Source organism: Alligator sinensis, unplaced genomic scaffold (assembly GCF_000455745.1).
Source record: "Alligator sinensis unplaced genomic scaffold, ASM45574v1 scaffold193_1, whole genome shotgun sequence".
Classification (NCBI taxonomy): domain Eukaryota; kingdom Metazoa; phylum Chordata; order Crocodylia; family Alligatoridae; genus Alligator; species Alligator sinensis.
Window position 1 is genome coordinate 173,651 of NW_005842199.1, and position 26,037 is coordinate 199,687.

A 26,037-nucleotide genomic window follows, 5' to 3' on the forward strand; every position below is an offset into this window, starting at 1 on the left:
TATGTAGGAGACTGCAACATACTGGGCCTAACACCAATATGTGGTCATTTATTGTCCATATATGCTGCACTGTATACTTCATATTTAAGGGGTCTTATTCTCTCATGAATGCAGGGAACACTTACCCCTGTAATCCCCATGACTGCTAATAAGTATTACCTGTGTAAGGCTCCTCTGCATTAAGTAAAGAATAAAACCTCAAAAGTCACACAAGAACCAACTGCACATTAAAAAAATTAAAATATTATGAGCAGAAAATGTCTTCATTTTTACGTCCCTGCTGTATTTCACTATTACAGAGAAGAAAGTCAATTCTGCTGTAGGTAAGCGCAGACTATAGATTTATCTAATAATGTATACTGAAGCTGGTGAAAATATTTCAAATCTGCCTAAGGTTATAAAACTATAAATCATATTGAACTATACCGCTGTAGTAAGCCATTTTCCCCTTAATGGTTTTCTATATTTTATTGCTTCAATAAAATCCATCACCTATCAACCCAAGAACTCTAGTCACATACCCTAAGGTTATTCTCAATTAACACACAAAAAACTAGGTTTCAGTAATTTTAAGGTTATGACACAAACCCACCAGAGGTACAAGATACAGGAATAACAGACTATCCAGTCTTACTTTTGAAAAGAAAAAAACATATTCTTCAGAGAAGTTTATGAAAGTTGACATGAAGCGTAATTTCTCTAGAGGCTTATGCTAACAGATGACAAAAATGGACTGTGATGAACGGCACTGTATCCATTTCCATTTATTTATGTATCTGCCTACAGCATGCAGATTATTAATTATAGATGTGGGGGTGGTCAAACAAACTTAGAGAGAAAGGTTAATATGCAAGAAGGGCTGTCTATATAATAACCACTAACATTTATGTACTGTTTTTTGTTCTAAAGGATCCCAAAGTGCTTTGTAAACTGACTCTATCATTGAAATGACACCACCAGAGGTGGAGGCATGTAATCAAGAGGTGCGTATCACATTTCACAGAAGAAAAATGTTTGACCAAGGAATTCAAAGTAAACTCCTTTTTTCAGACAGCTGCCCAGGGACCTGTCACTTCTGCATACAGTACCTCTAGTTCTCCAGGCTTCATCCAAAAGGCACTTCCCCGGTAAACTGCAAGGAACTCTAATAATCTGTCCAAACTTGCTTTCCATGACTGCTCATTTAAGTTAATGTAGAGTTGGAGTGCTGTTTTAGCCACACTGGGAGTGTCTGAGGCAAGGATTTTCTGTTATCTTTTATTAGAGCAACTACATAGTTGGGAGAAGTGCTGGTTCAGACCTGAAGAAGGGCACTTCATGTCTGACAGCTTGTCCAACAGCTCTCCCAGCTACACAGTTGGGCCAAGAAAAGATATCACAATATATCCTTGCTTATCAGACATTTTGTTAGTATCTTTCAGAACACGAAGAAAAGCTTTATAAACTGCATTTATGCCAATCCAAAATGAGGTGTCGTCCCCCCCTCCCCCCGATTCAACATGGGAAAAATGCCTCATCTTGGATTCAAGTACCAGTCTAGAGAAGGAGGCTGCTGCGGCCCTGGCTCTAGCCTCAACCCCAACCTGGCCCAGGTCACGGGGCAGGGAGCAGAGCTGAAGCCACCATCTGCCCCAAGCTAGGTTTGGGGCTGGAAACGTTGCTGCTTCTGCTGCCTGGCCAGAGTGGCTCAAAGTGGCACGTGGAGCAGGGGAGGGGATGCATGGGGGGTGCAGGAGAGACTGTTCAGTGCAGGGTGGGAGTACAGGGGAGGCTGCATAGTGTGCAGCTCTGGGGAAACCACACAGCAGCAGGAGAGCTCCTATTGCTTTGGCTCTGGTTCCAGTTGCAGCCCAGAGCCAGAGCTGCTGCCTCCCCTGGGCTGGGGTCAGGGCTGGAGCTGGACCTACTGCAGTTGTCTGGCCAGGGTTGGAGCCACTAGGTGCTCCATGCCTTGGGCTAGAGCCAGAGCTTCCACATAGGATAAGGCTAAAGGTGGGGGTGGAGTAGAGTTCAGACAAGCACAAAGAGGACAAGTGGCAGGAGGTACTGGCACGGCAGGGGGGCAGAAAGTGTGGGGGGGAAAGAGAATTAGTAGGTGGTAGGCAGGGGGTGAGTGGATGGGAAGCTGTGGGGATCAGTCTGCTTCCCCCCACCCATTCGCCCTCTGGTGCTGTTTTCCCTACTGCAATGGTGTTGGGGGGGGGAAATGAATTTAAGACACCCCTCCAATAATATTAGATTCTGTACATGGCAAATTACAACAAGTTTGTAAGTTTCCACATATAGTCTAACTATTGGGAGGTTGTCTTAAATTTGAAGTTATTTTGGACTTGCGTCAATAGTCATTAAAAATTTTAAATACACACACCCACAAAATTTTTTTAAGGGTTTGACAAGAGCACATAAAGCACCTTCCTGTAAAGCATCCTGGTTGCTACCAACGCTATTATCTCTTTTAGGGATGTCACTTTTAGCAAGTGTTTTCCTAAAACTCTCTCTGGTGATAATCCCAAATAGGTCATTGTTATCAACCTGAATTTCTCTCTCTGCAAGTGGCATAGCTGCATCAATTTTGACAAGTTCTGTCATTGTTTGCTTCACTGACATCCCACTCTTCTTTTAGAAGAAAAAGGTGCGGATCATCCTTTGTAGAAACCTGTTAGAGGCTGTAAACAATGGAATGACAGCTTGAAGAAACCAATAGATGGATCTCACTTGCAGGGTTTTGGAATTGTTTCAGATGCCTCAGGAAATCATCTGTTTTGTCATCACTTGAAAGAAATAAATCATGAGAAGGGTGTACTGAAGAAAAGCACTCTCAATAGCTTGTTCAGGACTTAACCAGCTGACAGTGAGGCATTTCAAGATTTTTTTTTGCATTTATATATCACAGATGTCACAACTCTTAAAGAATTCCTTTCCTTGAAAGCTCTTGTTGAATGAGTAGTACAGGTCTATAATAATCTTTTATATCAAATGCAGTCCTGCTGCTGTATTTTTGCAACAACTGTAGTGGAGTACATTACATGGACATCCAATCCAGAAACATGTTTTATTCTCCTCCAGTATTCTGCTGTTGATTGAACTAGTGACCTGTGCTTGATGCAAGCATTAGACATTGAACACACAATGCACAACAGTATTCTTCCTTGGTATATACCTAGACTTAACTATTTTGCCAACTTTAGACTGTTTTAGTATTTCTGCCCCTTGCCAGCCACATTAACAATAATTTGGTTGCAACTTTCTCATGATTCACATTGAAAATGTTTGCAGGCAATGCGTTCAGTGTGGGAATCATTTAAACCATCTGTGGCTAGCAAAAAGAATTTATTCTTCGTTCTTGAGATCTGGCTTTCTAGAAAGCAGCGAGCGAATGTTCCACCCAAAATAGTTTTGGTCTGAGTGCAAGCGTAGTCATTGGCAACAACAATGTTGTAAAAAGAATTTCTTAGCACTGGACTCAGATGCTCAACAAATGCATTTTGTATCATGCATTTCAAGATTCACTTTCCTTTACAGATCTAATGGGCTAGGTTCTCTCATCTACTGTGACAGACTATTCAGTTGGTGCACAGTGACTGTATTTTGCCCAGGACAGAACTCCTTTTCAAGGAGAAGTCTATCAGAGGCATGCCGTGACAGCAAAAAGGTGTACTAGGGCAGTGGAGCCAGCCTCTTTGCCGGGGGTGGCACAAATTAACCAACACCCTCCCCAACTGGCTGCTTTGCTTTTTGCTCCCTGCCTGATCTACTGTTCTTCTTTCTTCCTTGTGCTCCCTGCCCTATTTGCTGCTTTGCTTTCTGCTTCCTGCCCTATCTGCCATTGTGCTGCTTATCCTTTCCTTGTCTAATGCATGCCACACACACAGGCTGCCTGTGCCATTGGTGGAACTTGTGTACTAGAGCAAGTAATGATCACGACTGAGTAGAGCACCCCCAATGGCACATAGCAATCAGAAGTGGTGTAAGAAGTATAAGTTAGAGCAGCTCCTTACCTGCTCTAATTTACTGAAAAGCCAAAGAGCAAAGAGCCCAACAGCTGCAACAATGCTCAGCTGCTGGAAAACATCTCTCCCTGTGTACAAACAGTACACAAAGTATGTTTCCTATCTGATGATTGGCTTTATGTACACCTGCTGTTTTGCACAGTTATGCTAGAAATCTGTGCCAAACCTTTCATTGTACCAGCTGTTTGAATCTTCTTGTGTATCTGATATGACGCATATGACCATGGTCCATATGCAAAACTGCTTGCTTGACTGACTCATCTGAATGTATTGCCAGGCTCAGCAACACTGTACATACATTTCCTCAGACCTCCAGTTTTATAGAAAGGATCCTATAATAATATACTAGTGATATGGACAGGTCACCATTCAGATGTAAACTGCTGAAATCAGTTTGTAAGGGCTGTATTCTGGCAATACAAATATAAAGTTTTGTAACCTAAACTTAGTTTAACAGCACAAAATTTATGATGCTGACAAAAACAGAAGTGTGAATTTAAGTTATCACACGGTAAGCAAAAAGTCTTGTTTGGAAAATTTCCCCTATATTGATGGGCAAGAGCAATACTCTCTGACAAAAGTTTGTATGTTCTGCATTTTGCATACTTAAGGATTAAAACAAGAGTTTGTGCACTTTTTTGTGGAGCATGAAACAGCATGGAACCATGATGGCTTAGCTATACACAAGTCTCCAGGATTTTGTTATACCAAAGTGATGAGAAGATTTGGGAAACACATACTATGAATTGTGTGGACTCCATTCCTGCAAATCCAGACACTTGCACATTGCTCCTTAAATACATATGCACATACCCAGTAGATTTATGTACTAAAGAAAACAGACTAAAGTAAAAACAATGCCCAATCACAATAATAAAAGAGCATAACTACCACTTGATTCAAGTTTTCCATTCATTAAGGTTGCAATATAAGGGAATTTATTTAACCCCCAAAACTGAGCTTTTCATTTTGTCCCAGTTTTGTTGGGGATAGCTAGTTCAGTCTTGACTGCCTCTCTGTCTCAACCTCTTTTAGATTGGTCAAGAAAAGTTTTTTTTTTCTCCCAAATCAGAACAGCTGGCTAGAGAAGCCCTCCACCTCCTCCTTTTCTCTACAACTTTCCCTTAAAGCATAATGACTTTTAAATCCTTCTAGGCTCAAAGCCCAGTAAGCAGTAAAGCACTAAAGCCCAGCACAAAGTGATATTTATTTTTCTTTGCTATTATTTTTTCATATAAAAATCCAATGAAAAAATAACCCCAATAACATTTGTTGTAGTGAGAAGTGGATTTCAAGTACTTATGAAGGGTGAACAGTGTTCCCATACTCTGTAACTGGTGTGATGGTATGCCTGTCACAAAAGCAGAAAGCCTTGTGTAGGCACATACTGATACTTTTGTATTGATGCCTTTTCTTCAAAACTTGTAGGGAGCTATTTAGATTAAATCTTTTAGAGAACTGGTCATGCCACATCCTCAGTGAGGAATGGATAAAAAGGAGCAGTCTCAATAGTTACATAGTCATTTTCTTAACGCTGAACCTGGCAGCATTTGCCAGAAAGGAAAGATGATCTTACAGGTAGGGCAAATAACAAGTAAAAAACTATGCCATAGAGAAAGGCACAGGGCATTAACAGCCTGCTCCAAAAAGATCACTGTCCAAAAACACCAGAATACTGCCACTGTCCATATTACTAGTCTAACAGATCCTTAGAAACTACTTCAACAATAAATATTTAGGTTTGAAATCCTGTGTTGTCCAGTAACTGGTGCAGGAGATTGTAAGATGGTATATTTGGCTTTGCTATTGTGTGACCTACTACACAGCTGTGGTGCTAAGCTTCCTCAGTCAACTTTGGCAAGGTGCTAAAAGACCCTTGGATAGAAAAAATATGATTTTATGACCTCATTTCAAAAAATTAAAAACAGCTACTGAGCAAGCAATTAAGGGCAAAGTTGGTTATTTAAAGAAGATGAAACTAAAAGTCTAAAGACCTAATTCATCAAAGTATTTAAGGAGGTGGTAAACTTTAGGTACATAAGCTGTCCTTCTGAAATCAACGGTGCTACTTAAGCCTAAATTTAGGCACATGCTTACACGAGGCTTACCCAGAGGCAGATCCAGGGGACGTGCAGTGGTGCAGCTGCACCCCCTTTTGATTCATGTTCCAGTCAAACTTTAAAATCAACTGCTGAGAGAGCCACTGGCATTTCTATTCAGGCACTGCTGGGAGAGTCAAATGACTTCATGACTCATTATCATCTCCCTGATTCCTGCTAAACTCTCTCCCCTCCACAGGTTTTAACAAACCTCCATCCTATTAAATGGTCTTGATGTTCCACTATATAAACTAGCCTTTCTTCTGCAATTTAGCTACCTGTTAGCCATTCCTTATCATTTGTCTTTATTTTACAGATCTGCAGACTGTTTTTAGCTCTAGCTGAAAACCTTAACCCAAGTGTTGGATTATTAACTCAGATGGTGAAATGACCAACACTGAAGTACTAGAGGCACGCTCAAGATGCTTTTGTTTTACAAATCTGAATAAGAGAGGTACGTTTAACTACAATGGCTACTAGGCTACAGACCCCACGTTGGAGACTCCCCCTACCCAGGCTCCAACCCCCCCCCACGCCCCCCCCCGCAGCCTCTCATACCACCACAAATTCGCTCCACACACGCCACCCCCCCAACCATACAAAGTACTTGCATAATTTTGCATAATTTAGAGGTTTTCTGCACATTATTTTGAGTTTTTAGCTGTGCGATTATAATCATGATTAATTGTGATTAATTTTTTTAATTGCGCAACTAATCACGATCAAATTTTTAAATCCTTTGACAGCCCTACTTTATATATAATCTAGCAAATCAGGGCATATTCCAATAAAGTTATCTTTGTTTTTGCTCTTATTTTAAGCTAAATAATACAGTGTTAGTCCCCTAGCATATTAGTAAAGCTTCTAGTTTCTCTTTAACTGGAGAAAAATGTGTTGTATTATATGTGATGATGTGCCACACCATCTGCACTCCCCCTTTCAAATCCTAGATCTAATCGTTGGCTTACTTTTGTATTTGAAGCCCCATCAGTACACTGTAACCTCACATATTGTAAGCTACCCAGTATTAGTCATGTTGGCTAGGGACAGAAATTACACTTAAACTGGTATAAGTGATCAGAAACTGGTTTAAATCTGTAACACAACAGAAATTCAGTGCACATAAACTGCTTTCAAAATGGCTGAAAGTGGTTTAAGATAAACCTGGGTGAATGTAGTATCAGATTTAACTGACTTAAGTTAAACCAGTTTATTAAACTTCTGTCTCAGATCCCCTCCAGATTCAAGTTAACCCACAGACCTGCAGCATCCCAGCATACTCTGCACCTCCCCCTGCAACTGCCCTTGTAGGATGGGGCAGACTAGCTTTGACCTAAGATATATACTCCAGCAAAGCAGGGAGGCATGCTGTACCTTCCCCACTCCAGCCCTGGCTTCTGGCCTTTGCTACTGCAGGCATATGGCTGCATTTCTGGAATCAAAAGTGAATGTCTGTTCACTTGCTTATTGGTGCAATCTGCACAGCTTAGACTAATCTGCAAACATTGAATCAATTCAGCCTTGGGCTTTTTGACTGCATGTACTTTGCCATTAAGAGCCCTGAAAGACATGTGCTGATGGCTGCTGGCACAATTTTCAGAACTCTGCTTACTTATCTGGCTCTAAACAAGAAAAAAAATGACACAATGTTGGAAACCGCGCTAGCAAACAAAGGTCTGTCTATGCTAAGGGTTCCAGGGTTGCTAACCCAAGTGAAGCTGAACCAGTGCTAACAAAACTAAGAAACATTTCCAAAATGACCAACTTAAAAGTCAAATTAGCTGCTGAGAAAACAGAGGTTGCAGTTTCAGTTTCTGAGAATCATTCTTAAATAGTGCAGAGAGGGACTGGCCTTTTGCTGCCTTCAGAGCATACGTATTGTACGCTCTATTTGTTTAGGTCAGCTTCTAGGGGACAATTCTGGTCCTCTGCCTCACTTTCTTGTTACCTTTCTTTTCCCTCATTTTTACTACTCAAAGGGAAGTCAGTGTCTTTGACAGCAGGTGGCAGACGCTGAGCTCATTCTTGTCCAGATGTGTTTGTTGCCTAGTTGTGTATGTGGGGCTTTTCTTCCAAACTTTTAACATTTGGTCATGTGCTCTTCTTTGTTTTGTGCTTAGGTACTTTGTCTTAAAACCCAACTTAATAAATATATAAATATATTGAAGGCATATCAGGTTTTCTAACTTGCCAGATTAGAATAAAATGAAATCTGAAGTCTCAAGGAAACAGTCACCATAAGGAAGAATGCCAAAAGTCTTCCCTGTAATACGAGACAACTCAAAGAGGAATTCTCAGCATCTGGTACAGGTCGGCTGAATCAGCACCATCAGACTACTCAACATAAAAGCAGTTTCCTTACAAATTGCTTCTCCCTTCTGCAGTGGGAATGTAAGGACAGAGTCACAGAAGAGGTTAAATCAGCATCCTTCCCCTACTAGGATCTGTGCGTCTTTTCTTTCCAGGAGCAAGGGAAATTTGTTTGTTCCCTGGCAGAACAGTAAAATACCTCCTCTGGTATTTTCTTCAATGCACAGTAGTCTCATAGTGTAAGCTGAGGTGAGCCACATGAGTCTGTGCTCTGGGACAACCTCTCCAGCATAGAGGTCTGTACAAGCTAATTTTACTTCTCCTAGTGTTCGGTGAGCTCTATTTTCTGAATGCCTATATACTGGTTTACTTTAATTCTTCTTGCATTTATAAACCTGGCCTCCCGCCCTCCTGATCTCATTTCTCTTCACAGGTGTGGTTCAGCTAATCATGTACAAAGATGAAGGATAGCACCACTTCAGAGCCTCTTCAGTTCCTTGCCAAGTGGCAGACTTGTTTTGTTTAATTTTCTTCTCTCTTTTGGGGACATAGCAGCTCTTCTAGAATGGTACTACTCTGACCGGTAAAACAAATGACCTGATGGCTCTTCCTTTTCCATCTTCTGCTTGAGCTATTTCAGTTGTCTATTTTAATGAATACTTAAATAGATGACCGTCATCATGAGATGGTGCTTCCTTTCTGCATCTCCCAGGAGAAAACGTTTGAACAAAACACAATATACTAAAAGGAAACATCAGAGATCCAAAACACCAGTTTCAGAATCAAGTGAGACAACAGTGATAATGAATTCCTTATGTATTACTAGCAACACAGCCTCAGACCACCTTAAGTGCTCTGTACAGACTCATAGTACAAGCATGTACTCATGTCTACTTTGTTTATAATGCATGCTGCTTTTATACTATAAAACCTTTACAAGGTGTATTTTAACTGTGTACATGCTTATAAGCATTACCCTTAATCTCGCAAATAGCTTTGTTTAGAAGTTGGGAGATGACACTATTGAGCCATGTAATAAACCCACATCCCCTCCCTCTGCGGTTCTTACCGCTGGTACAATATTGCAGGGGTGTTAAAATATTCCCTTGTCAGCCATTCAAAAACTTTCACTCAGGCTTTCTTTGGGCTAGTATCGTCCCTACCCAGTATGGAGTCAGCAGTCCTTGAACAGTCCTTCCTGGTTCCTGACCCCTGATCTTCAGCTCAAGAACATCAATTGGCAAGACTTTGTGCTGGTCTCAAGTCCTCTCCCAGGACCTTACGCTAGCTCCTAGATAGCGGTCGTCGTGTCGTCTTCTGATTACTTCCCCCTCTTAATTTACCTTAATTGCCCTACTCTTCTCATTAGATCTGATTTGGAAGCATCAGCCTTCTTATAGGGGAGTTAAGACCCACTTTAAAGAAGTTAACAAACCATTTTTAGATCATTATTCTCCATAGACATATGTACATTATCTCCATACTGTATGTACTTGCATCGATTTTAAAATCATAGTTTCTATTTTTCATACAACTCTGGATCAACTGCAAATGAGAAGAGCATATACAATTTGATAATCTATAATAATTAAAAAGATGCAATAGTTTATCAGAATTATTTTTCACACATACAGTCCACAAGTGAGCTGCAAAGAGTGTCTTTGTATTGATAAATCACATCTGTTTTCCTAAGAGGTACGTGTTCTTCAGAACACTACAAGGACATGGTGAAGTTTTACAGGTTCTAATAAAGACCTTGACCAAAACTGAAGCAATCTCTTTAAGGCTGAATGAAACACACCAATAAAGGTTAGGTAGATCAAACAAAAGGAACAGAATACACTTACTGACATACTCTGAACAGTGCCATGGTGTTTTGGGTGTCCAACATGATGTGAGGGCAAGACAAACAGCCACTAATACAAACACCAATATCAATCTGACAAGTCTGATTTCAATCTCAAACTTTAATTGAAAAATAAATCAGCATAACGTTGGAAAAGTATATTCAATTTTTAAAAGTATTTAGGTATATAAACATTCAACTGAATAGTAGGAACAAGAGTAAGACTTTCTTTCAAAAAGGAAGCGAAGAATTCAGTGTGGCAAAGATTTCAGGACATGTAATTTTATTCAGGGGAGTGGGTTCACAGTCAATAGGCTTACTCAAGCTAATAAAACTATTTATGAAGAAAGTCTGAAGATCCGGAGCCTTCACTTGTTAATAACATATGAAGTCTGCCTTTGACTTGCTTCTAAAACAAGCATTTTGATTTATTTACTAAATTGGTCTGACTCACTACTAATTCAAGTCACTAGCCTCATGGGACTTCTATACACATACAGGGAGCCTGCTCCAATGCACTGTAATTCCAGCGTGTTGGAGCAGACTTGATTAATCGAGTCTGCTGGGGCATGGAAATGAACGTGCTCCAGTAGCCTCCAGCGTCACGTGTATCAGTGTCCCCAAGATAAAAAATGGCAGTGGGATGCTTTAAACTAAAGCCCATTCAAGAGGCTTTAATTTAAAGTGTCCCCATTTTTCAGCACAGGGACGCTGATACACATGACGCTCCAGGCACTTTTAATTAGCATGGCTCTAATTAAACTATGCTAATTAAAGCGCCCTCCCATGTTTCCAGAGCACATGTATAAATACTGTAGAAGAACATAGACCGAGACACCTCCACAAAACAAGGGTGAGGTTCTGTGAAGCCTACAGGGATCTTTCGAGCAATTTTGACCTTGTCTGGATCAGGCCCATATGGAAGATAAAGAGTTTGTGAATAAGCTTCTCTTTAACTGAGCTAATAAGCAATACTTAAATGTGAGTATCATTCCTGTTGTTTATTTTACATGTAAGCTCTCTGTTCATTAGGTTTTTCTTTCAGAAATTCCAAATTGCACAACTTCCAATTAGTAAGCAAAATTCCTTTTTATGTGTCTGCTTTAGAAATGTTAATAAATAGGTCTAGTGATAATAGCCTAATTCCTAAAGGTACAGGACAAAAAAAACATCCAGCACTTCATGAAATATTGAAATACACTTAGAAATTTGACAATTATCTCCAGAGATGTTTGGTAAAATTTGAAAGCAAATAAATAGCAAGCATTTCCTGTACTCATTAAAAAGCTGAGAAACAGAGAACAAAATCCTACTTGTTATATCCATTTGACAAATATAACCTATTATTTTTAATAATGCACAAGCATTTAATGCATGGAATTTACAGCTTCTTTTGCATAAAGGAACCATTGGTTTGTAGATCTAATTTTTTTTAATGCAGTAGAAACAAGTTGGACCCGATTATTTTTGCAGGAGTTCGAGGTAAAAACTTGGCTTCAAAGTCAATGGCAAAACTCCTATTTATTTCAATGGAAGCAAAGTTCACCTGACTGCGAAGTGTTTGCCAAGGGTACAAAACAGTGTCTCTAAAAAACAGAGATACATTTTTGCCCATCTTTGCAGGAGTGTTTGAAACAGCAGTGTGATGGATAGAACAGCTGATGCTTGTCAGAATAGCTGACAATAACCCATGTTTGTTCTGCCATTAACTATTTGTCTTGTCAATCAAATGGCAGTGTGATGCATACACATATGGCTGTCCTCTAACTGATATGAATCATGAAAAATGTCACAGCACTTCTCAGTGAGGTCTACTTTTGGGAAGAACAGTAAGGGAGAGAGAATAAGCACTATTGAAATGTAGCATTAACAATACAAACATGCACTGACACTGCTAATAATTCTGGGTTCAGTCCTTTTGCTGATGCTGTGGAGACAGTGGGATCAAGCCCACTAGCAGCAAAAATAAAGTCCAAGAGCTTAAAATCAAAGATTTCAACATGTAGATAAAGATCTGCCCTCCTTATTCCAACAGTAGTAAGATAATGCGACTGATTTTAGTGGACACACATGCCAGTAAGTCGAAGCAATAAACACTGGCACATATCGCATCAGAGTTTATTGCTCCTGGGCACCGCATTTACACGTGTGCTCAGGACCACAGCATGTTGAACCAGGTTGAAGCAGCCCCTGCAGGCAGGGTCCAGGGGGTCAACCTAGGCTGCTCCAACCTAGCTCACTGTGCTGCGGAGGGGCTGGCTGGGGTATGAGGGTGCTCCAGCATGGGGCTAGCTGGCATGCAGCCCCTGCACTGAAGCACCCTCTTGCCTCAGCCAGCCCTGTCAGCATCTACACATGCGCTGCTGCACACTAATAAACTCTGCAGCAGGATACTACTTGTAAATACAAGTACTAACTTGCTGTGGAGTCTATTAGTTTCCCGTGGCCTAATACATGGCTGCATGTGTAGATGCAGAGATATTTACTGCGGAGCTAATTAGGCAATCTGCAGTAAACATCTTGTATAGAGGCTCCCAGTGAGGGGGGAAAGATGATCGTTAATGCAAAGGGCTGTTGTTGACCAGATGGAATAATTAAACTATGCCTAATCTTCCTAGTTATCCCGGGGACTCCATAGGGTGTTTAGTTGTAAAGCTGGCTGCTATCCACACCAAATACATCCTTGTATGCTATACTCTAACACATATTAATCAAGATTCCCTTTCCACAAAAAAAAGTGCACCTGCATGAAAGAATATATATTTTTTCCTAATGTTACAATACAATACAGTACAATCATCCAAGTATTCTAGTACAGAAGGACAGCATTATGAATAATTATGGTAACATTACTAGTCCTTATTTTCTTTGAGGAAGCAACCCCACTGGTAAAAACAGACAGGGATTCCAATAAGATACTGGTCCATTAAAAGAAAGGGCTGACAAATCTTTACATCAGTAAATTAGTGTGTGGGCAGCTGCCTGAAGCTGATCAGGGAATTGTAATGTTAGAATAAGAGAAATGAGTTAAAGGGAAGAGGCCAGTGGGGAAGTCAAGGTGCATGATACATTTTGTTTATCACATGATTCCACAGAGTATCATAAGACTCTGCACTTTGCAGTTCTGTCATAGGTAATATCTTTACAGTGAGAACAACCTCCCAAAATTTTCACAAGTTAGTAGGGGGGTTCAATTCTGAGACACTGTCTTCTCTACCTTCACCCAACCTCCTGTTGGGATTTCTTTTTAATGAAAGTTTATCACTCAGTTGGTGCTCATCATAGTGTTTGCTGTCTGCAGCCTCCACCTTCAGATTTTTTACCTGAAAAATCAGTCTGAGCTGTGCATCACCCACATGGTAGTTCATTTACCAAATGATTTGCTATCTTCCTACTGACAAACAATAGAGAGTTTCCAGAAACTGAAGCAAATTTTGAGCTCATCCCCTGCCTTTCTCCTGCATGATGGAGCAGGCGGCTCAGCACCACCTCAACCCTGAGAAGGACCTCCAGCTGCAGGCTGGGGAGAACAGGATGGCCATACCACAGAATGTCTCTCTATTCATGTTTGTATTCACTTCACATGACTAAACTGATAAAAATATATTTTGGAGAATATTTTTTCATGTCTTCCAATTTATTTATATATCTAACAGTCAGATTATGTAACATGCTGTCCTGATCATTGTATTTACATTAGAGTTTACCAGTGTCCATCCTCTATAGCTGCCAAGTTAAACTCTACAGATCTCACTCCTACAAATGTTAGCTTGCTAACCTCTTTATTAGCCAACCTAATCAATATTGCCGCAAAGAACTATCATGCATTTGGGAGCCATTCTAAGAATTTGTGAACATTGGGCACCCCTACACATTCATTAATGCACAGTAGTTACTGAGCATTTAGTTTAGTACAGGCGACCCTTGCATTCATGGGGGATACGTTTTCGTATCCCCTGCAAGTGGTGAAATCTGCAAATAAGGCACAACGTTCATGAACGCCATGCCCCCGGCGCCCGGTGGCAGCAGCAGGAGCCCAGCGGCAGCAAGCATGGTGCTCCCGAGGAGCTCCTGTAAGTGTATAAAATTTAAAATGTGGGTTCTGCATTCGTGAATATTTGAAACCGCGAATGCCAAACTCGTGAATAGCGAGGGTTTCCTGTACTTGCTTAATGAAGTATTAACTAAATCTGCAGTAACTACAGTTACTGAGCATTAGCACCAGCACATGGTTTTTTTGTGACTCTTACTGTACAGTAGCTTAATAACATTGCATAGTAGCGTATTAGCAGGGTTTTTGACCAGCATGGTACTGCGCAGTGTTATTAGGCTATTGCGCAGTAAGTGCCCACTGTACTGTATTTTCATTTTCTTCCATTTCCCCTCCCTCCACCTCAAATTAGTTATAGTCTGGATTTGGGTGATATTGCAGAAACATGCAAAAGACAGGAGGGCATTTTCTTTCTTCCTTCCTCTATCTTACGTTCTATGGTTGAGATCCAAGTACTGAACTTCATGCAGCTAAAGTACATTAATAATAGAAAATGCAGCAATACAGAGGGGTTAGTGAGCATCTGCCCTCCTTGTTCCATGCACCAGCTTATTTGCCACTTATTTGCTTAATCAGGAGTCACATGGAGAACCATATTTGCTCCCTTGCGTATGGCCACAGAAACTAGCCAGATTTCCAGTCCTTGCATTCAGAGGATGAAATTTACCCTTTGGAGGCCTGCATGAATGACTGGGTAATCAGAATGCTACAGGAACGCCCATGTGACACAAAGGGCGTTATGATGACCCCATATAATCTAGGGTGCGATGTTATGTTATGCCATGGGATTCACTTTTTAGCAGATCACTGGCCTCAACAACCGATGCAATGGAGGGGGAGGGGCTTGCTAGCACTTCTGTATTGTTGCAAACCTTAGCGCTAATCTACTCAGTCTGTTCGGAGCCAATTGGATTTAAACCACAGAATGCAAGTCCCAAAAGGGTGCAGTGCTAGTAACCAGACTGGACTCCCCAAAACAGCCAAGGAAAGGTAAGTAAGCCTGAGGCCATGGTTTCGTAGATGCCAGGGAGAAAGCAAAACTGAACCAGCACAATGGGGAGTGCGTTTCTCTTCCCTCCCTGTTGGAATTCCAGCCATATCAGTCTTTGAGGAATCTTGCTATACAGATGCAAACTGTATTCATCAATGAAGGATTCAATTTAACAGGAGTAACATTGTCGTTACTTTCTCAAAGCGTTAAAACAGGCATTTCTTGGGGAAGATAACACATGCAATAAAAACAGAGAAAATAACATTTCTTCCTAACAAACACTTGTACACAACAGATAAGATTATAAATTAGCTTCTTGACAGAAAGGCAGCAGACTGTTGTTAATGTCAGGTGTTATTTAGGTGCCAAAAGACAAAAGCTATTCTGCCAACTGCTCTATATAACCTTAATAATATATGTTGTATGACTGCAACATTTATTTTAAATTAACCACTTAGTGATTTTAGTCTTCTAGGTTTTTAGTGATCCAACTCAGCACATACTTCAACTGTCTTTAAAAATAACACACAATTCAGTAGTATAGCATTTTTATTGAGCTGATCTACAGTTTAACACTACACGAAGAGAAGAAGAAACATTTTAGAAATGCTTAATTCAATAATGATCAGAAACCTTTAAAATGTTTGTATAAGGGAATGAATTTGTTTAGTTTGTAGCTATGGAAACTACTTATAAGAGAGTCTTAAAAATCGGTTAATATACTTGGAAAACCTACAGGATATGAAAGTCCTAACAATGACATAAAACCACATACAAGGAGTAAAAAGGAGGTGTAAATTGAGGCTGACAACACTTATGTATCTGACAACACATTCTTTTTCAAACAGGATCAAATTCACCTTTATTGCAACTGTGCTAACGTCACTGTGTTTGCAGCAGCAATGAATTTGGCACTTTCTATTCCTTTTGATAAAGCCATTATAGTAGTGCATTCTAGTCTTTTAAAATACTTTAAAAGCATCTTCCATGTAATCAGTGAAGGGAACTTTCCACAACATACCTTCAAGGCCAGTATTTCATTCCTTGCACAACCAAACCTAATACACCTGCCCCCATTCTGCAACCACTTACCCAGTGCATAACCCTAATTACGGGAACGGTTCCACTGACTCCGATCATATAACTCATGCAAGTAAAGTTATGCATCTGGACACGTATTTGCAAGACTGGGGCTAATGAGAGCATGGGCTCTGTAACTAATGTTAGACAAGGCCACAGGTTAGACTTAAAATCATTTCGAAATTCACTGTATAAACTATCACTTCAGCCTCACATCCATGTTATGTTTTAAATTAATGTCTTACAAATGACACCATGTCTGCCAGAGGAAAGCAGACACCATTGATAAACATGACTACTTACTATTCCCCGTGCCCTCCTAAGGATTACTTGGGCACCATCATTTTTTTTTAATTGCTTGGTCAGTATAAAGTTCTAAGTTTAAATGAATAATATGACTCAGTAGCTTTAGATCATTTTTGTGCACCTAAAATTGCAAAGCAAATGTGGGTTTCGTTTGGATATGCCAATATGGGGAAATATTTTGAATCAGATTCTGTTTAGAAATTCTGACCCCACTTGGTCAGTAAAATCTTGACTCCTAATTTTTTTGCATTTGAATTTAGTGTGAACATACCTTACCTAAATGAACATGATGGCATGTAATGGCTGCAAAAGAACTGTGATCGTCTGTCAGGTCAATGTGTAAATTAAATAAGATTTATTCAGTACTTCCTCTGCAGCCATTAGATTCTTTATAGTTAAACCAACTGCCCTGCGTATACACCTGGTGATTACATGTCTAATGTTTGTACAGAAATCTGACTGAATAAACCTGGAGCTTATTTCTAAACTTGCTACTTACAGGATTGAAAAGCAAATTCACATTAAACATTTTACAATATGAAGTATATATGAAACCACACCTACACCTTATTGCTACTAATGAAGGTCTATGCCATTTTCAAAGTAGCAATATTTAAAAAAGGGTCTGGCAACTCCCTTAACCTTCTCTGACCAAATACCAAGGCCCATTACTTTGTTTCTACCACCTGCAAGGTCAAACATCTATTTCCCTCTCCTTGGGATCCCCCAACTTAATAGCCTTAACTTGAAATCCACATGATTGTTAGGAAAAGCAGCTTATTTGTCATTGGCTAGAAAATGAAAAGAAAATCACAAATAAGTGCTAAGAAGAATAAAAGCCAAGCTTGGCTAATCACTGTGAAAAAGCCTATCTAGTTGGGCTGTAATCTAATAAAAAGAATATTGGTTAACTGAGATGACCCTGTCCCTATAGAGAGAATTGCCTGTCTAGGGCAGCTGCTGTCAGCTTAGGTGATGCTCAGCATACCAGAAAGGTCAGCATTTTAAAATGTAAATATTCTGTGCCCAAAATGACTCATGCCTTTCTGGAAACCTAGATTTTTCTTTCTTTATCTAAAATCTTAGGCTCTTTGATAGCCAAATCCTAGTATTCATTGGGACATCTTCCCAAGCTACGATGGAGCAACCTTACCATCATTCCAACCCCCAAGCAAGTAAGGAAAATAAAAGACACCCTCTTAAATTCCTCTTTTCCAATCCTCTACACATAACCAACTACGTCTGATATAAGCCCTTGTTTCTCATTTTTGCTACCAATCCCTATCATAGGGCACATTAGTTACAGGCATGTTAGCCCGACTCATCTTCTGTGAGCTCTTCATCCCAAGTATAAAAGAACAAGGTATTCATAACCCAATTACATGCAGGCTCAGAAATTTAATAAAAACATAAGTGGGTGTCTTGGCTCTTCCTCAACCAGGAACACAGTGGAAAAGATACTAAAAGGAACATTTTAGAAGTGCACCTTTAAATCTGATGTTATGGTTCTCACCTACCAATTACCACAAACTACCATGGTCTATGGTATTTAATTCCTTCCAGATTATTTATTCCAGCTGTGATTTGAGACATGATATTCAACTGGTGGTATAACAACTTCTGTGGCTTTGCAGCTCTTAAGCTTCTCGGCTATTTTCTCTGCCTGACATTGACGTGCCTCTGTTATTCATTGGTTCTGTCCTCATGGGCCACCAAGGCTAGTAAAACATACAGATTTAAAAATAATTCTGGTGTCAGGGTAATTATCCATCTATTCATTTGGAACTGAAAGCTCCAAAAATGTAATTTTCAATTGCTTTGCAATATTTACAGCTGAGGATGACATGTGGTTAGATGAGCTTACCAACTTGTAAGTCCACTTGTTTGGTACTCATGACAACAAAATAGAGTGCTCCTATATCCTTCACTCTGAAAATAATGCAAGAAGGAAAAATCTTTCTTCCTTAAGGGTTTGGAGGAAAATATACTTAAGTTTTTCTGCTTTGTCTTAACATTCTTCCTGTCTAAACCAAATCTTAGCAACAAAGAATATCTTCTCATTCAGGCACATAAGCATTGTGAAGGAGTCTCAAGGATCCTCCATAAACATTCACAGTGGACCTGTTTATCCCCCATCATGACTTGTAATCTCTATCATTAGAAACAGAAGACTTGACTGTTGGGACTTATTTGCTCAAACTCAAGCAGAAACAATAGTCATGAAGAATCTGCACAGAGCATCAGAAGTTCGACACAAAATTAGAAATCAAACATCTAGGACATGTTCTCTCCAAAATGCACCCTGTATACATGTCCTACAAACATCTGAATCTGAACGATCTATTTTAAAACTCTACTTTTAAAAAAATGCAAACAATCACTAGATTATAATACACGTTATAACCTTCTATTGATTGAAGGAAAAACAGACCTACAATTAAAAAAAAGAACCAAAACAACTCCCCCAGCAAACAAAAAAGAACCCCACAGACATTTAGAGACTAAAGTTCATATTTAAATAGCATCCAGCTTGCTACTCAAGTACCCACATTCAAAGTTACGACAAGGATCTAGCATTCTGCTCCAAGAAGTTCTTTTATCTTTCAAATGACACAAAATACTTGATGTAAATAATAGATGTCCTAGATTTGGTCAGGTTTGTGCTATATATTTGATGCTTTAGAACGCGTAATGTATTTGTATTTTTCTTCTATCCACTTTTTTCTTCTATCCACTTTTTTTGTAGCATGAACACCAAATGCTTCTTAGGAATCACGTTTCTCAAAGACTAATTCCTCAACACAGCTAGAGACATCTAGAAACTGTCAAACCTTGAATTCATATTCTTTCATTCACATCTTACCTTGACTTCTAGTTTAAAAATACATTTTACAGGGGGAGGAGGGGGCAGAGAAAAACCCTCTCATGCAATATGGAAAAAAATGCAAAATAAATAAAAACAAAGACAATTTTACAGGTCTTACTTCAGCTAAACCTTTCAGCGACTTCAATGAGAAGATAATCTTTCTGTGATTATGACCAAACCCTCTCGTTGCTTAGCAACACATAATTAAGGAATATGTTTTCAGATCCGCTTTGCAAGCTGGCCATTATCAGATGAAATTACTGGAGCAACAAATGTCATCCTCATGCAAATGAGTTGGTTGTAGAGAAAGAATGTTTGACTTGTGAAGAGGGCTCAGAACCTCAGAAACACTGTTGGTTTCCTCTTGTTGCACACTAATATTTTTCAAAGAAAAAGACTCGCACAGATTTTAAAGGAATATAATTCAGTTTAAATATGAGGAAAAATGAAAGGACTATTTTAAATTTACACTATGGGGGAAAATGTGTGCACCCCAGGGTGCTTTGTAACAATATTAATAGGTACCTTCTCTCCAATATTACCAATGAAATCAGATGTACTGAAAATAATATATTTGTGTTTTTGGTATTATGTCAGTTTATATTTGGGTTGGAAAGTGTTTATTCAAAAATCCTTACTAGATATCTAACTTTTTTGTCTGATTCATGCCAACACATGCAATGTTGCTGAATATATTATATATATTTATAAATTAAATGATATAATATATGCATAGTCATAAAACAGGAGGCATCTGCTTTCTAAATCTGTGATTACGGTAAAAGGATGGGGGGACGGGACGTCTGCATTTTGACAACTTTATCATTTTCACTTGCAAAATAGTCCTTTATTTAGATTCCTGTGGAATGTCATCATCAATTTGGCACAGTTTCTATGCCTATAAATGGTATACTTTTATTAAAGCTTTTGTGTGCATGCTCGCACAGTACATTGTTCAAGATTTGTTTGTGTGGTGGCTCAGCTTTACTGTGCAGAGAAAATTCCCTGCTCCTATAGTCACTATCAGGAAGATCATAAGAAACATTTTTGTTTTTAAATTTATTAGGGAAATTAAGAAACCAATGAATTCTTCCTTACTTCAAGGCATATTTCTTGTGCTAATTCCTGTTCGATTATGAATAATATCACCAATTTTTATTCCCCTGAGTTGCAGCTCTGTTTGAACCATTTAGACCTACCTAAGAAGGAGACTGCAACATTTCTGGAAATAAAAGGGAGAAGGAACAGGAGATCCCACTCATTTCTGTTTCATTTCAAATTCTGTATTGTATTTCTACTGTAGCTTTAGCATTAATCATAGATCTATTTTCTTAATAGTTATATTGTTACACTTATAAACTTTCCTAATAGGAAGTTAAGAGCTTTAGTTTAGGTACCTGATAAAACAGCAAATTAACAGTAATAAAAAAGGCTACAGTAACTGCCAAAGCTAAGTCAATTTTAGAGTAACACTATTAGCTATCTGATAAATTTAGTCATAACAATGCTAACAATTTCCTTTGAGAAACATATTTATACCTGATAACAATTGTAAGAAGTAAATCTACAACTAAACCTGCAGTCTAATTGCTCCAAAGTGTGCTATCTAATCTTCTGTTCTGTACAACAACAGGAACAGCAAGAGTCATTGCAGAACCATTTTCTGATCTAACAGTCACTTTAACTGAAGTTAGCTAACCAAATAAAATACTCTGGAGTTTAACTGCACAGTGAAAGCCAGAACCTTAAACTATGAATAACAGCTTATGCCTTAAGGTAAACTCACTTGCCCTTTTTCCTGTGAATATGGAAACATGTATTATTTTAGCCTTCGGACCAACCTAAGGCTAAAATCAGTATATATTAATACATATTAAGATTGATTTATTTTTTTATAGTGGGCATACATAAACACAAGGATAAACTGTCCTAAACTACACCACAATAACCCTTATAGAAAATTACTTGATTCGGGTGATGCCATGGTGGAGACAATGACTGGTGGTCCTGTGCGCCTGCTGAGTTTCTGATAAGGAGAATGCTGTGTCTGATAATTTGCGCCAGGAGGTGCCAGGGTGGAATCCATTTGGGCTCCTTGCTTTCGGAGAAGCTGCGGGCTGCTGTGTGGGCTAGGCATTGGGGACATTGCTGTGTTTCGGTCTCTCTTCATCAGTTCCATGGGCACTGTGTAAGTGGTCGGATATGCTGTTTTGGGACTTGCATGTGGGTTAGTCTGTACTGTAGTCATTGGTATCCCAGCTGAAGTGGAATAGACAGACCCTGGACGAGGCTGCACATTGCATGGGAAAGGAACGTTGTATCCAGAATTAGGTAGAAAATGGGGACTTTGATGAGTCACCCCAGGTCCAGCATAGGTTGCAGTTTCCAGAAGGTGCTGTGTTGGAGCACTAGATGGCCGACGATTTATTTCTCCTACCCGTGGTGACACTGACTGCAGAGATGGCGGCGGCAGCTGCTGCATGGTTGTGCCATCTACACTGGGACCATATTCATTCTGCAGTTCACTTCGATGACTAAAACTGTTCGATCGGGTCCTGGGACGGAGCGCGCTGTTCTTCCTATCATTCCTCTGTAGCTGCATTTCTGTCCTGTAGTTATGGGCAATGCGGGAAAGTACCCTTGCTTGTCCGAGATTTGGAGCTACTGATTTTATATCATTCTCTTCCATCATTGCTATCAGGTTTGGAGAATCAAACCCTTGCTGCACCAAAGCATTGAACGTGCTTTCAGACACTCCTTCATAGCGCAGAAGTGCAAGGAACTCAGGATCATAGTTTCTTTTAATGTCCTGTCCTGAGAAACCCGTAGGCATCTGGGAATGGGAAGGAGTCATGGCTGTTTCATAGCTATCAAAAGGAACTTTTGCAGTAACATTTTCCCGGACTGATCCATAAGCACGATTTACAGAAGCAGCAGATGGAAGTGTACTCCCATCAGGAACAGAAGCAGAGCTTGAATCCACTACCAAACATGTTGGAGTAATTTGCCTAGCAGCCCCAGACTCTGTGGGTCTCTCTATTGTGTCATTATAAACCTGCCTGTTGGAAAAAGTTGGTGGTTCTGTTCCATATCTAGGGGTGGGAGGCTCAACACCATACCTTGCAGGAGACGTCTCTCTGTTTCGCATCCTTTGCCCTTCTGGGATCATTTTATGCATAGGATCCCTATACATACGGCTGGCTTCATGTGGGACAGGTGCCCGTCCTTGTACTTGATCCCAAGTCAATCTGCTACTTGGTATCCCATAATTCGGTAATGATCTATTAATCATGTGGTCTCTATAGTAGCGGGGATCTTTAGGCGATCTGGCAGCTAAGGATGGGTCACTGTAGTAATCCTGAGATGGCAAGGAGCTTTGTCCAGACATCGCAGTCTGTCTGTCGTAGTAAGTAAAGTCAGGAACAGAGCCTTTCCTTACAGGACCCTGGTTAAAAATGGGATCCTGGTATGGGTAAGGCTCTTGCTTCAGTTCAGCACCTCCTTGCAAGATGATATCATGTGGTCTATGGGTTGGTTGCTCATACCAACCTCCTTCGCCACCGTAAGTCAGAGAATTTCTCCTCCCTGTAGGTCTCTGATATTCAAATGCATTTTCACTCTCCCAGTTGCCTTCAAACCAGCCTGCAGCATCCCAGCTCTGAGAACGACCAATATTGGTGTGCTTGCTTGGAATCGGCATTGGAATAAAACAATCTACTTCACTTCGATAAAGAGGAGGAGCAGCCCTCCTCCTCCTTTTTTAAAATCTTCTGTTACACACATCAAAAACAGATCAAGCTGTATCTGAGCCCTTCTGGGACTTCAGAAACAACCAACTGGTGGTTTTATATTTCAAAGTATTGCCTGAATTATTAATTCTTCGTAACTTTAGTAGACAAAACACACAGCACCCACTGTAACTCAGTCGCGCTCCAAAACTGTAGAATGAAAGGGCTTTTCTGTATGATTCAGTCACAGAAAAGGGTTGCCGCACTTAATCCTGATGGTTTATCCCTTCCTCCCTGGGACAGTTTGCTCACATGGACAACTGGTCTAGCAGTGGGTGAGGATTAGGAGCTAAATAAAACCTCTAAAGCCTTTGTCCCATGTGACATCACTTTAGCTTGATGAAACCTACTGCACCAATCCAGCCAACAACCTCAGTATGATTTCTCCTCTGAAAATATTTTTTTCTTATTTTGTCTTTTTTTTCTTTTCATTTTTATACATTTCTTCCCATCTGTTACTTTACACCTTTTCCCACGGCAGTTCAGTATCCCATCCCAGAACAGCAACTAGCACAGGGAAAACACTATATATAAAAAAATAAAAAACCGAAAGCGTCAGTGTCAGCTCAATCTTAATCCATCCTGATGAAATGCTAATCCACTGCACACAGCTAAGGACAAATTAAATGGGAGCAGGCAGGCAGCCCTAAAAAAAGGCCAATGTAAGATATTCAAGAATACAAGATAGCGATTAGAAATGAGTTCGGTATCTATATAACATTTTACAAATATTGTAATTTGCTTTAGAAATTACATTTTTTGTTGAAGTTTCAAATTAGCTGAACTAACTGGGCTCCAAAAAGATTATTTACATTACTATCATTATACTCAAATTCTTTCATCTTCCCAGGAAAGAAAATTGCGGAGGTGTAATCTGGAATTTATAATTCTAAAACCCTAGCAGAGGTCATGGAAAAAGGAAGGGAGGATCAAAGGATCTAAACCCTGGTATTACAAAGCAAAAACGAAACAAAAAAAAAGCAGTAGACTTTTGTATATTATCCCCACATTTTCTATAAAAATATATGTTTATGAAACGGAAAAACACTGAGAGATATCAGACCAAACTCAATTTCTATCTTGTGGTATTTCAATATTCATATGGATTAAGCTTTTTATATTGAAAGTAGAAAGGGGATTTAGACTGAATCACAGCAAAGAAAATTGTTTTTAGTGACACAAAAAATTCCATATCTAGTTACCTGTTTTGGGAGATACAGTGAAATAATTCCCTAAAACATGGATCGATCGTCATATGCCGAAAATACTCAGCACATGTCCTTGTTTTAGCAAGAAAAGATCAAGCACTTCTTTTTGCCAACATACTTGGACACTGTACTATTTTCATTTGTTAAAAGCAAAATTGAAAGAAATGAAAATGGAGATTTCTGTTGCTGCAGTAAAATATTCTGTACATAGATATGCAAATTTCAGGTTTGAGTCCCTGAATGACTAATAGTCAACCTTTTTTGTTTGTTTGGGAGACAGCCCTTACATTTTTATGGCTAATCCACAGTAAATGTTTGGTGCAATAGCCATCTCGTGATGGAGTACTGTGCTATTATGATAGCTAAATCACTAATACAGTCTAATGCATATACTTGCCTATCATACTAATACCACTGGGCTATACTTCTGACCCAAATTCTTTTAGTAATCCCTAATTTTTTTTACTGAAGTAAATACTACAAACCCTCTTCAAAATATTCCCCCTCCAAAACAAAAAAACGTTGGTGATTTTCTGGACATACATACCATTGCCCCCACACAAGATTATTTTTGCAATTCTAGGACAGTATCTGATAAGCATTATATTGAATTAACTAAAAAACTGAAGGTATACTGGCAAATTTCTGTGTGAGAGAGTCCAAATGAGAAAATACATTTGTGCCTTATGAATAAGGAGAGAACATTACAGTCCCAAACATATTTGATTGCATTATTTAAAAAAAAAAAAAAAGTATGTTCCCAAATAAATAAATTAAAACCTGTATCATTTGGTTGTTCTAATGAACAAGAGGAGAGTTAGTGAAAGTTACAATCTTTTGTGTCATATAGACTTAAATAAAACTGTATTTTCAGAGAAAATCATTAATGGGTTTAGCCATAACGCCACCACAAACAGCATTACTGGCAAAGTACATGGAAGAACACTAAGTCACCGAGAAGTTAGAGCCCAATCTTCTAGCACTCATTACCTTTGGGATAACAAAATTTTAGAAATGGTGATTGCACAGTTGCAAATATAGTCAGTGGAGAGCTGGAAGCATTCATTTCTTCTAAAAAAAGCAAACTTTATCATTTCAAGTTGGGCATCCAAAATATTAATCTCAAACAAGGGTGGGGAAAATACAGCCCTCAGGCTGGATCCAGCCTGACAGACCATTCATTCTGGCCCACGGAGCCCCTAAAAAAGTTAGGAAATTAATATTTATCTGCCCCTGGCTGCCTGGCAAAGATGAAGGCCTAGGGGAAGCCACGGCAGGATCCAGCAGCAGCAGGAGGATCCCCCCCCCCTTAGCCCCGCCTCCCTTCCCCAACCAGAAGTCCCTGCATAACAGAGGCTTTTGGCCTGGGACCATGAGGCTGTTCATGCCTGCCTGTGCCGGAGTGGGAAATTCAGGTAAGAGTGGGTGGTGGGAGGGGGACGGGAAGATGGTGGGCGATTGCCCCAGTCCTTGGGGCTGGGC

General features: G+C 39.6%; 1 protein-coding gene across 4 annotated transcripts in view; it reads right to left on the minus strand.

Moving 5' to 3' along the window:
- The window catches only part of CTBP2 (C-terminal binding protein 2), a 269,000-nt gene that overhangs the window by 67,299 nt on the left and 175,664 nt on the right, over positions 1-26,037 (minus strand). The window contains exon 1 of one of the 4 annotated variants that reach the window (XM_006026579.3): positions 21,525-23,259. The exons of the other annotated variants lie outside the window; for them this stretch is intronic. Within the exon in view, the coding sequence (XP_006026641.1) occupies positions 21,525-23,259 (1,735 nt within the window). Of the gene's footprint in view, positions 1-21,524; positions 23,260-26,037 lie in introns of those variants that run through there. 4 annotated transcript variants of the gene reach the window in all.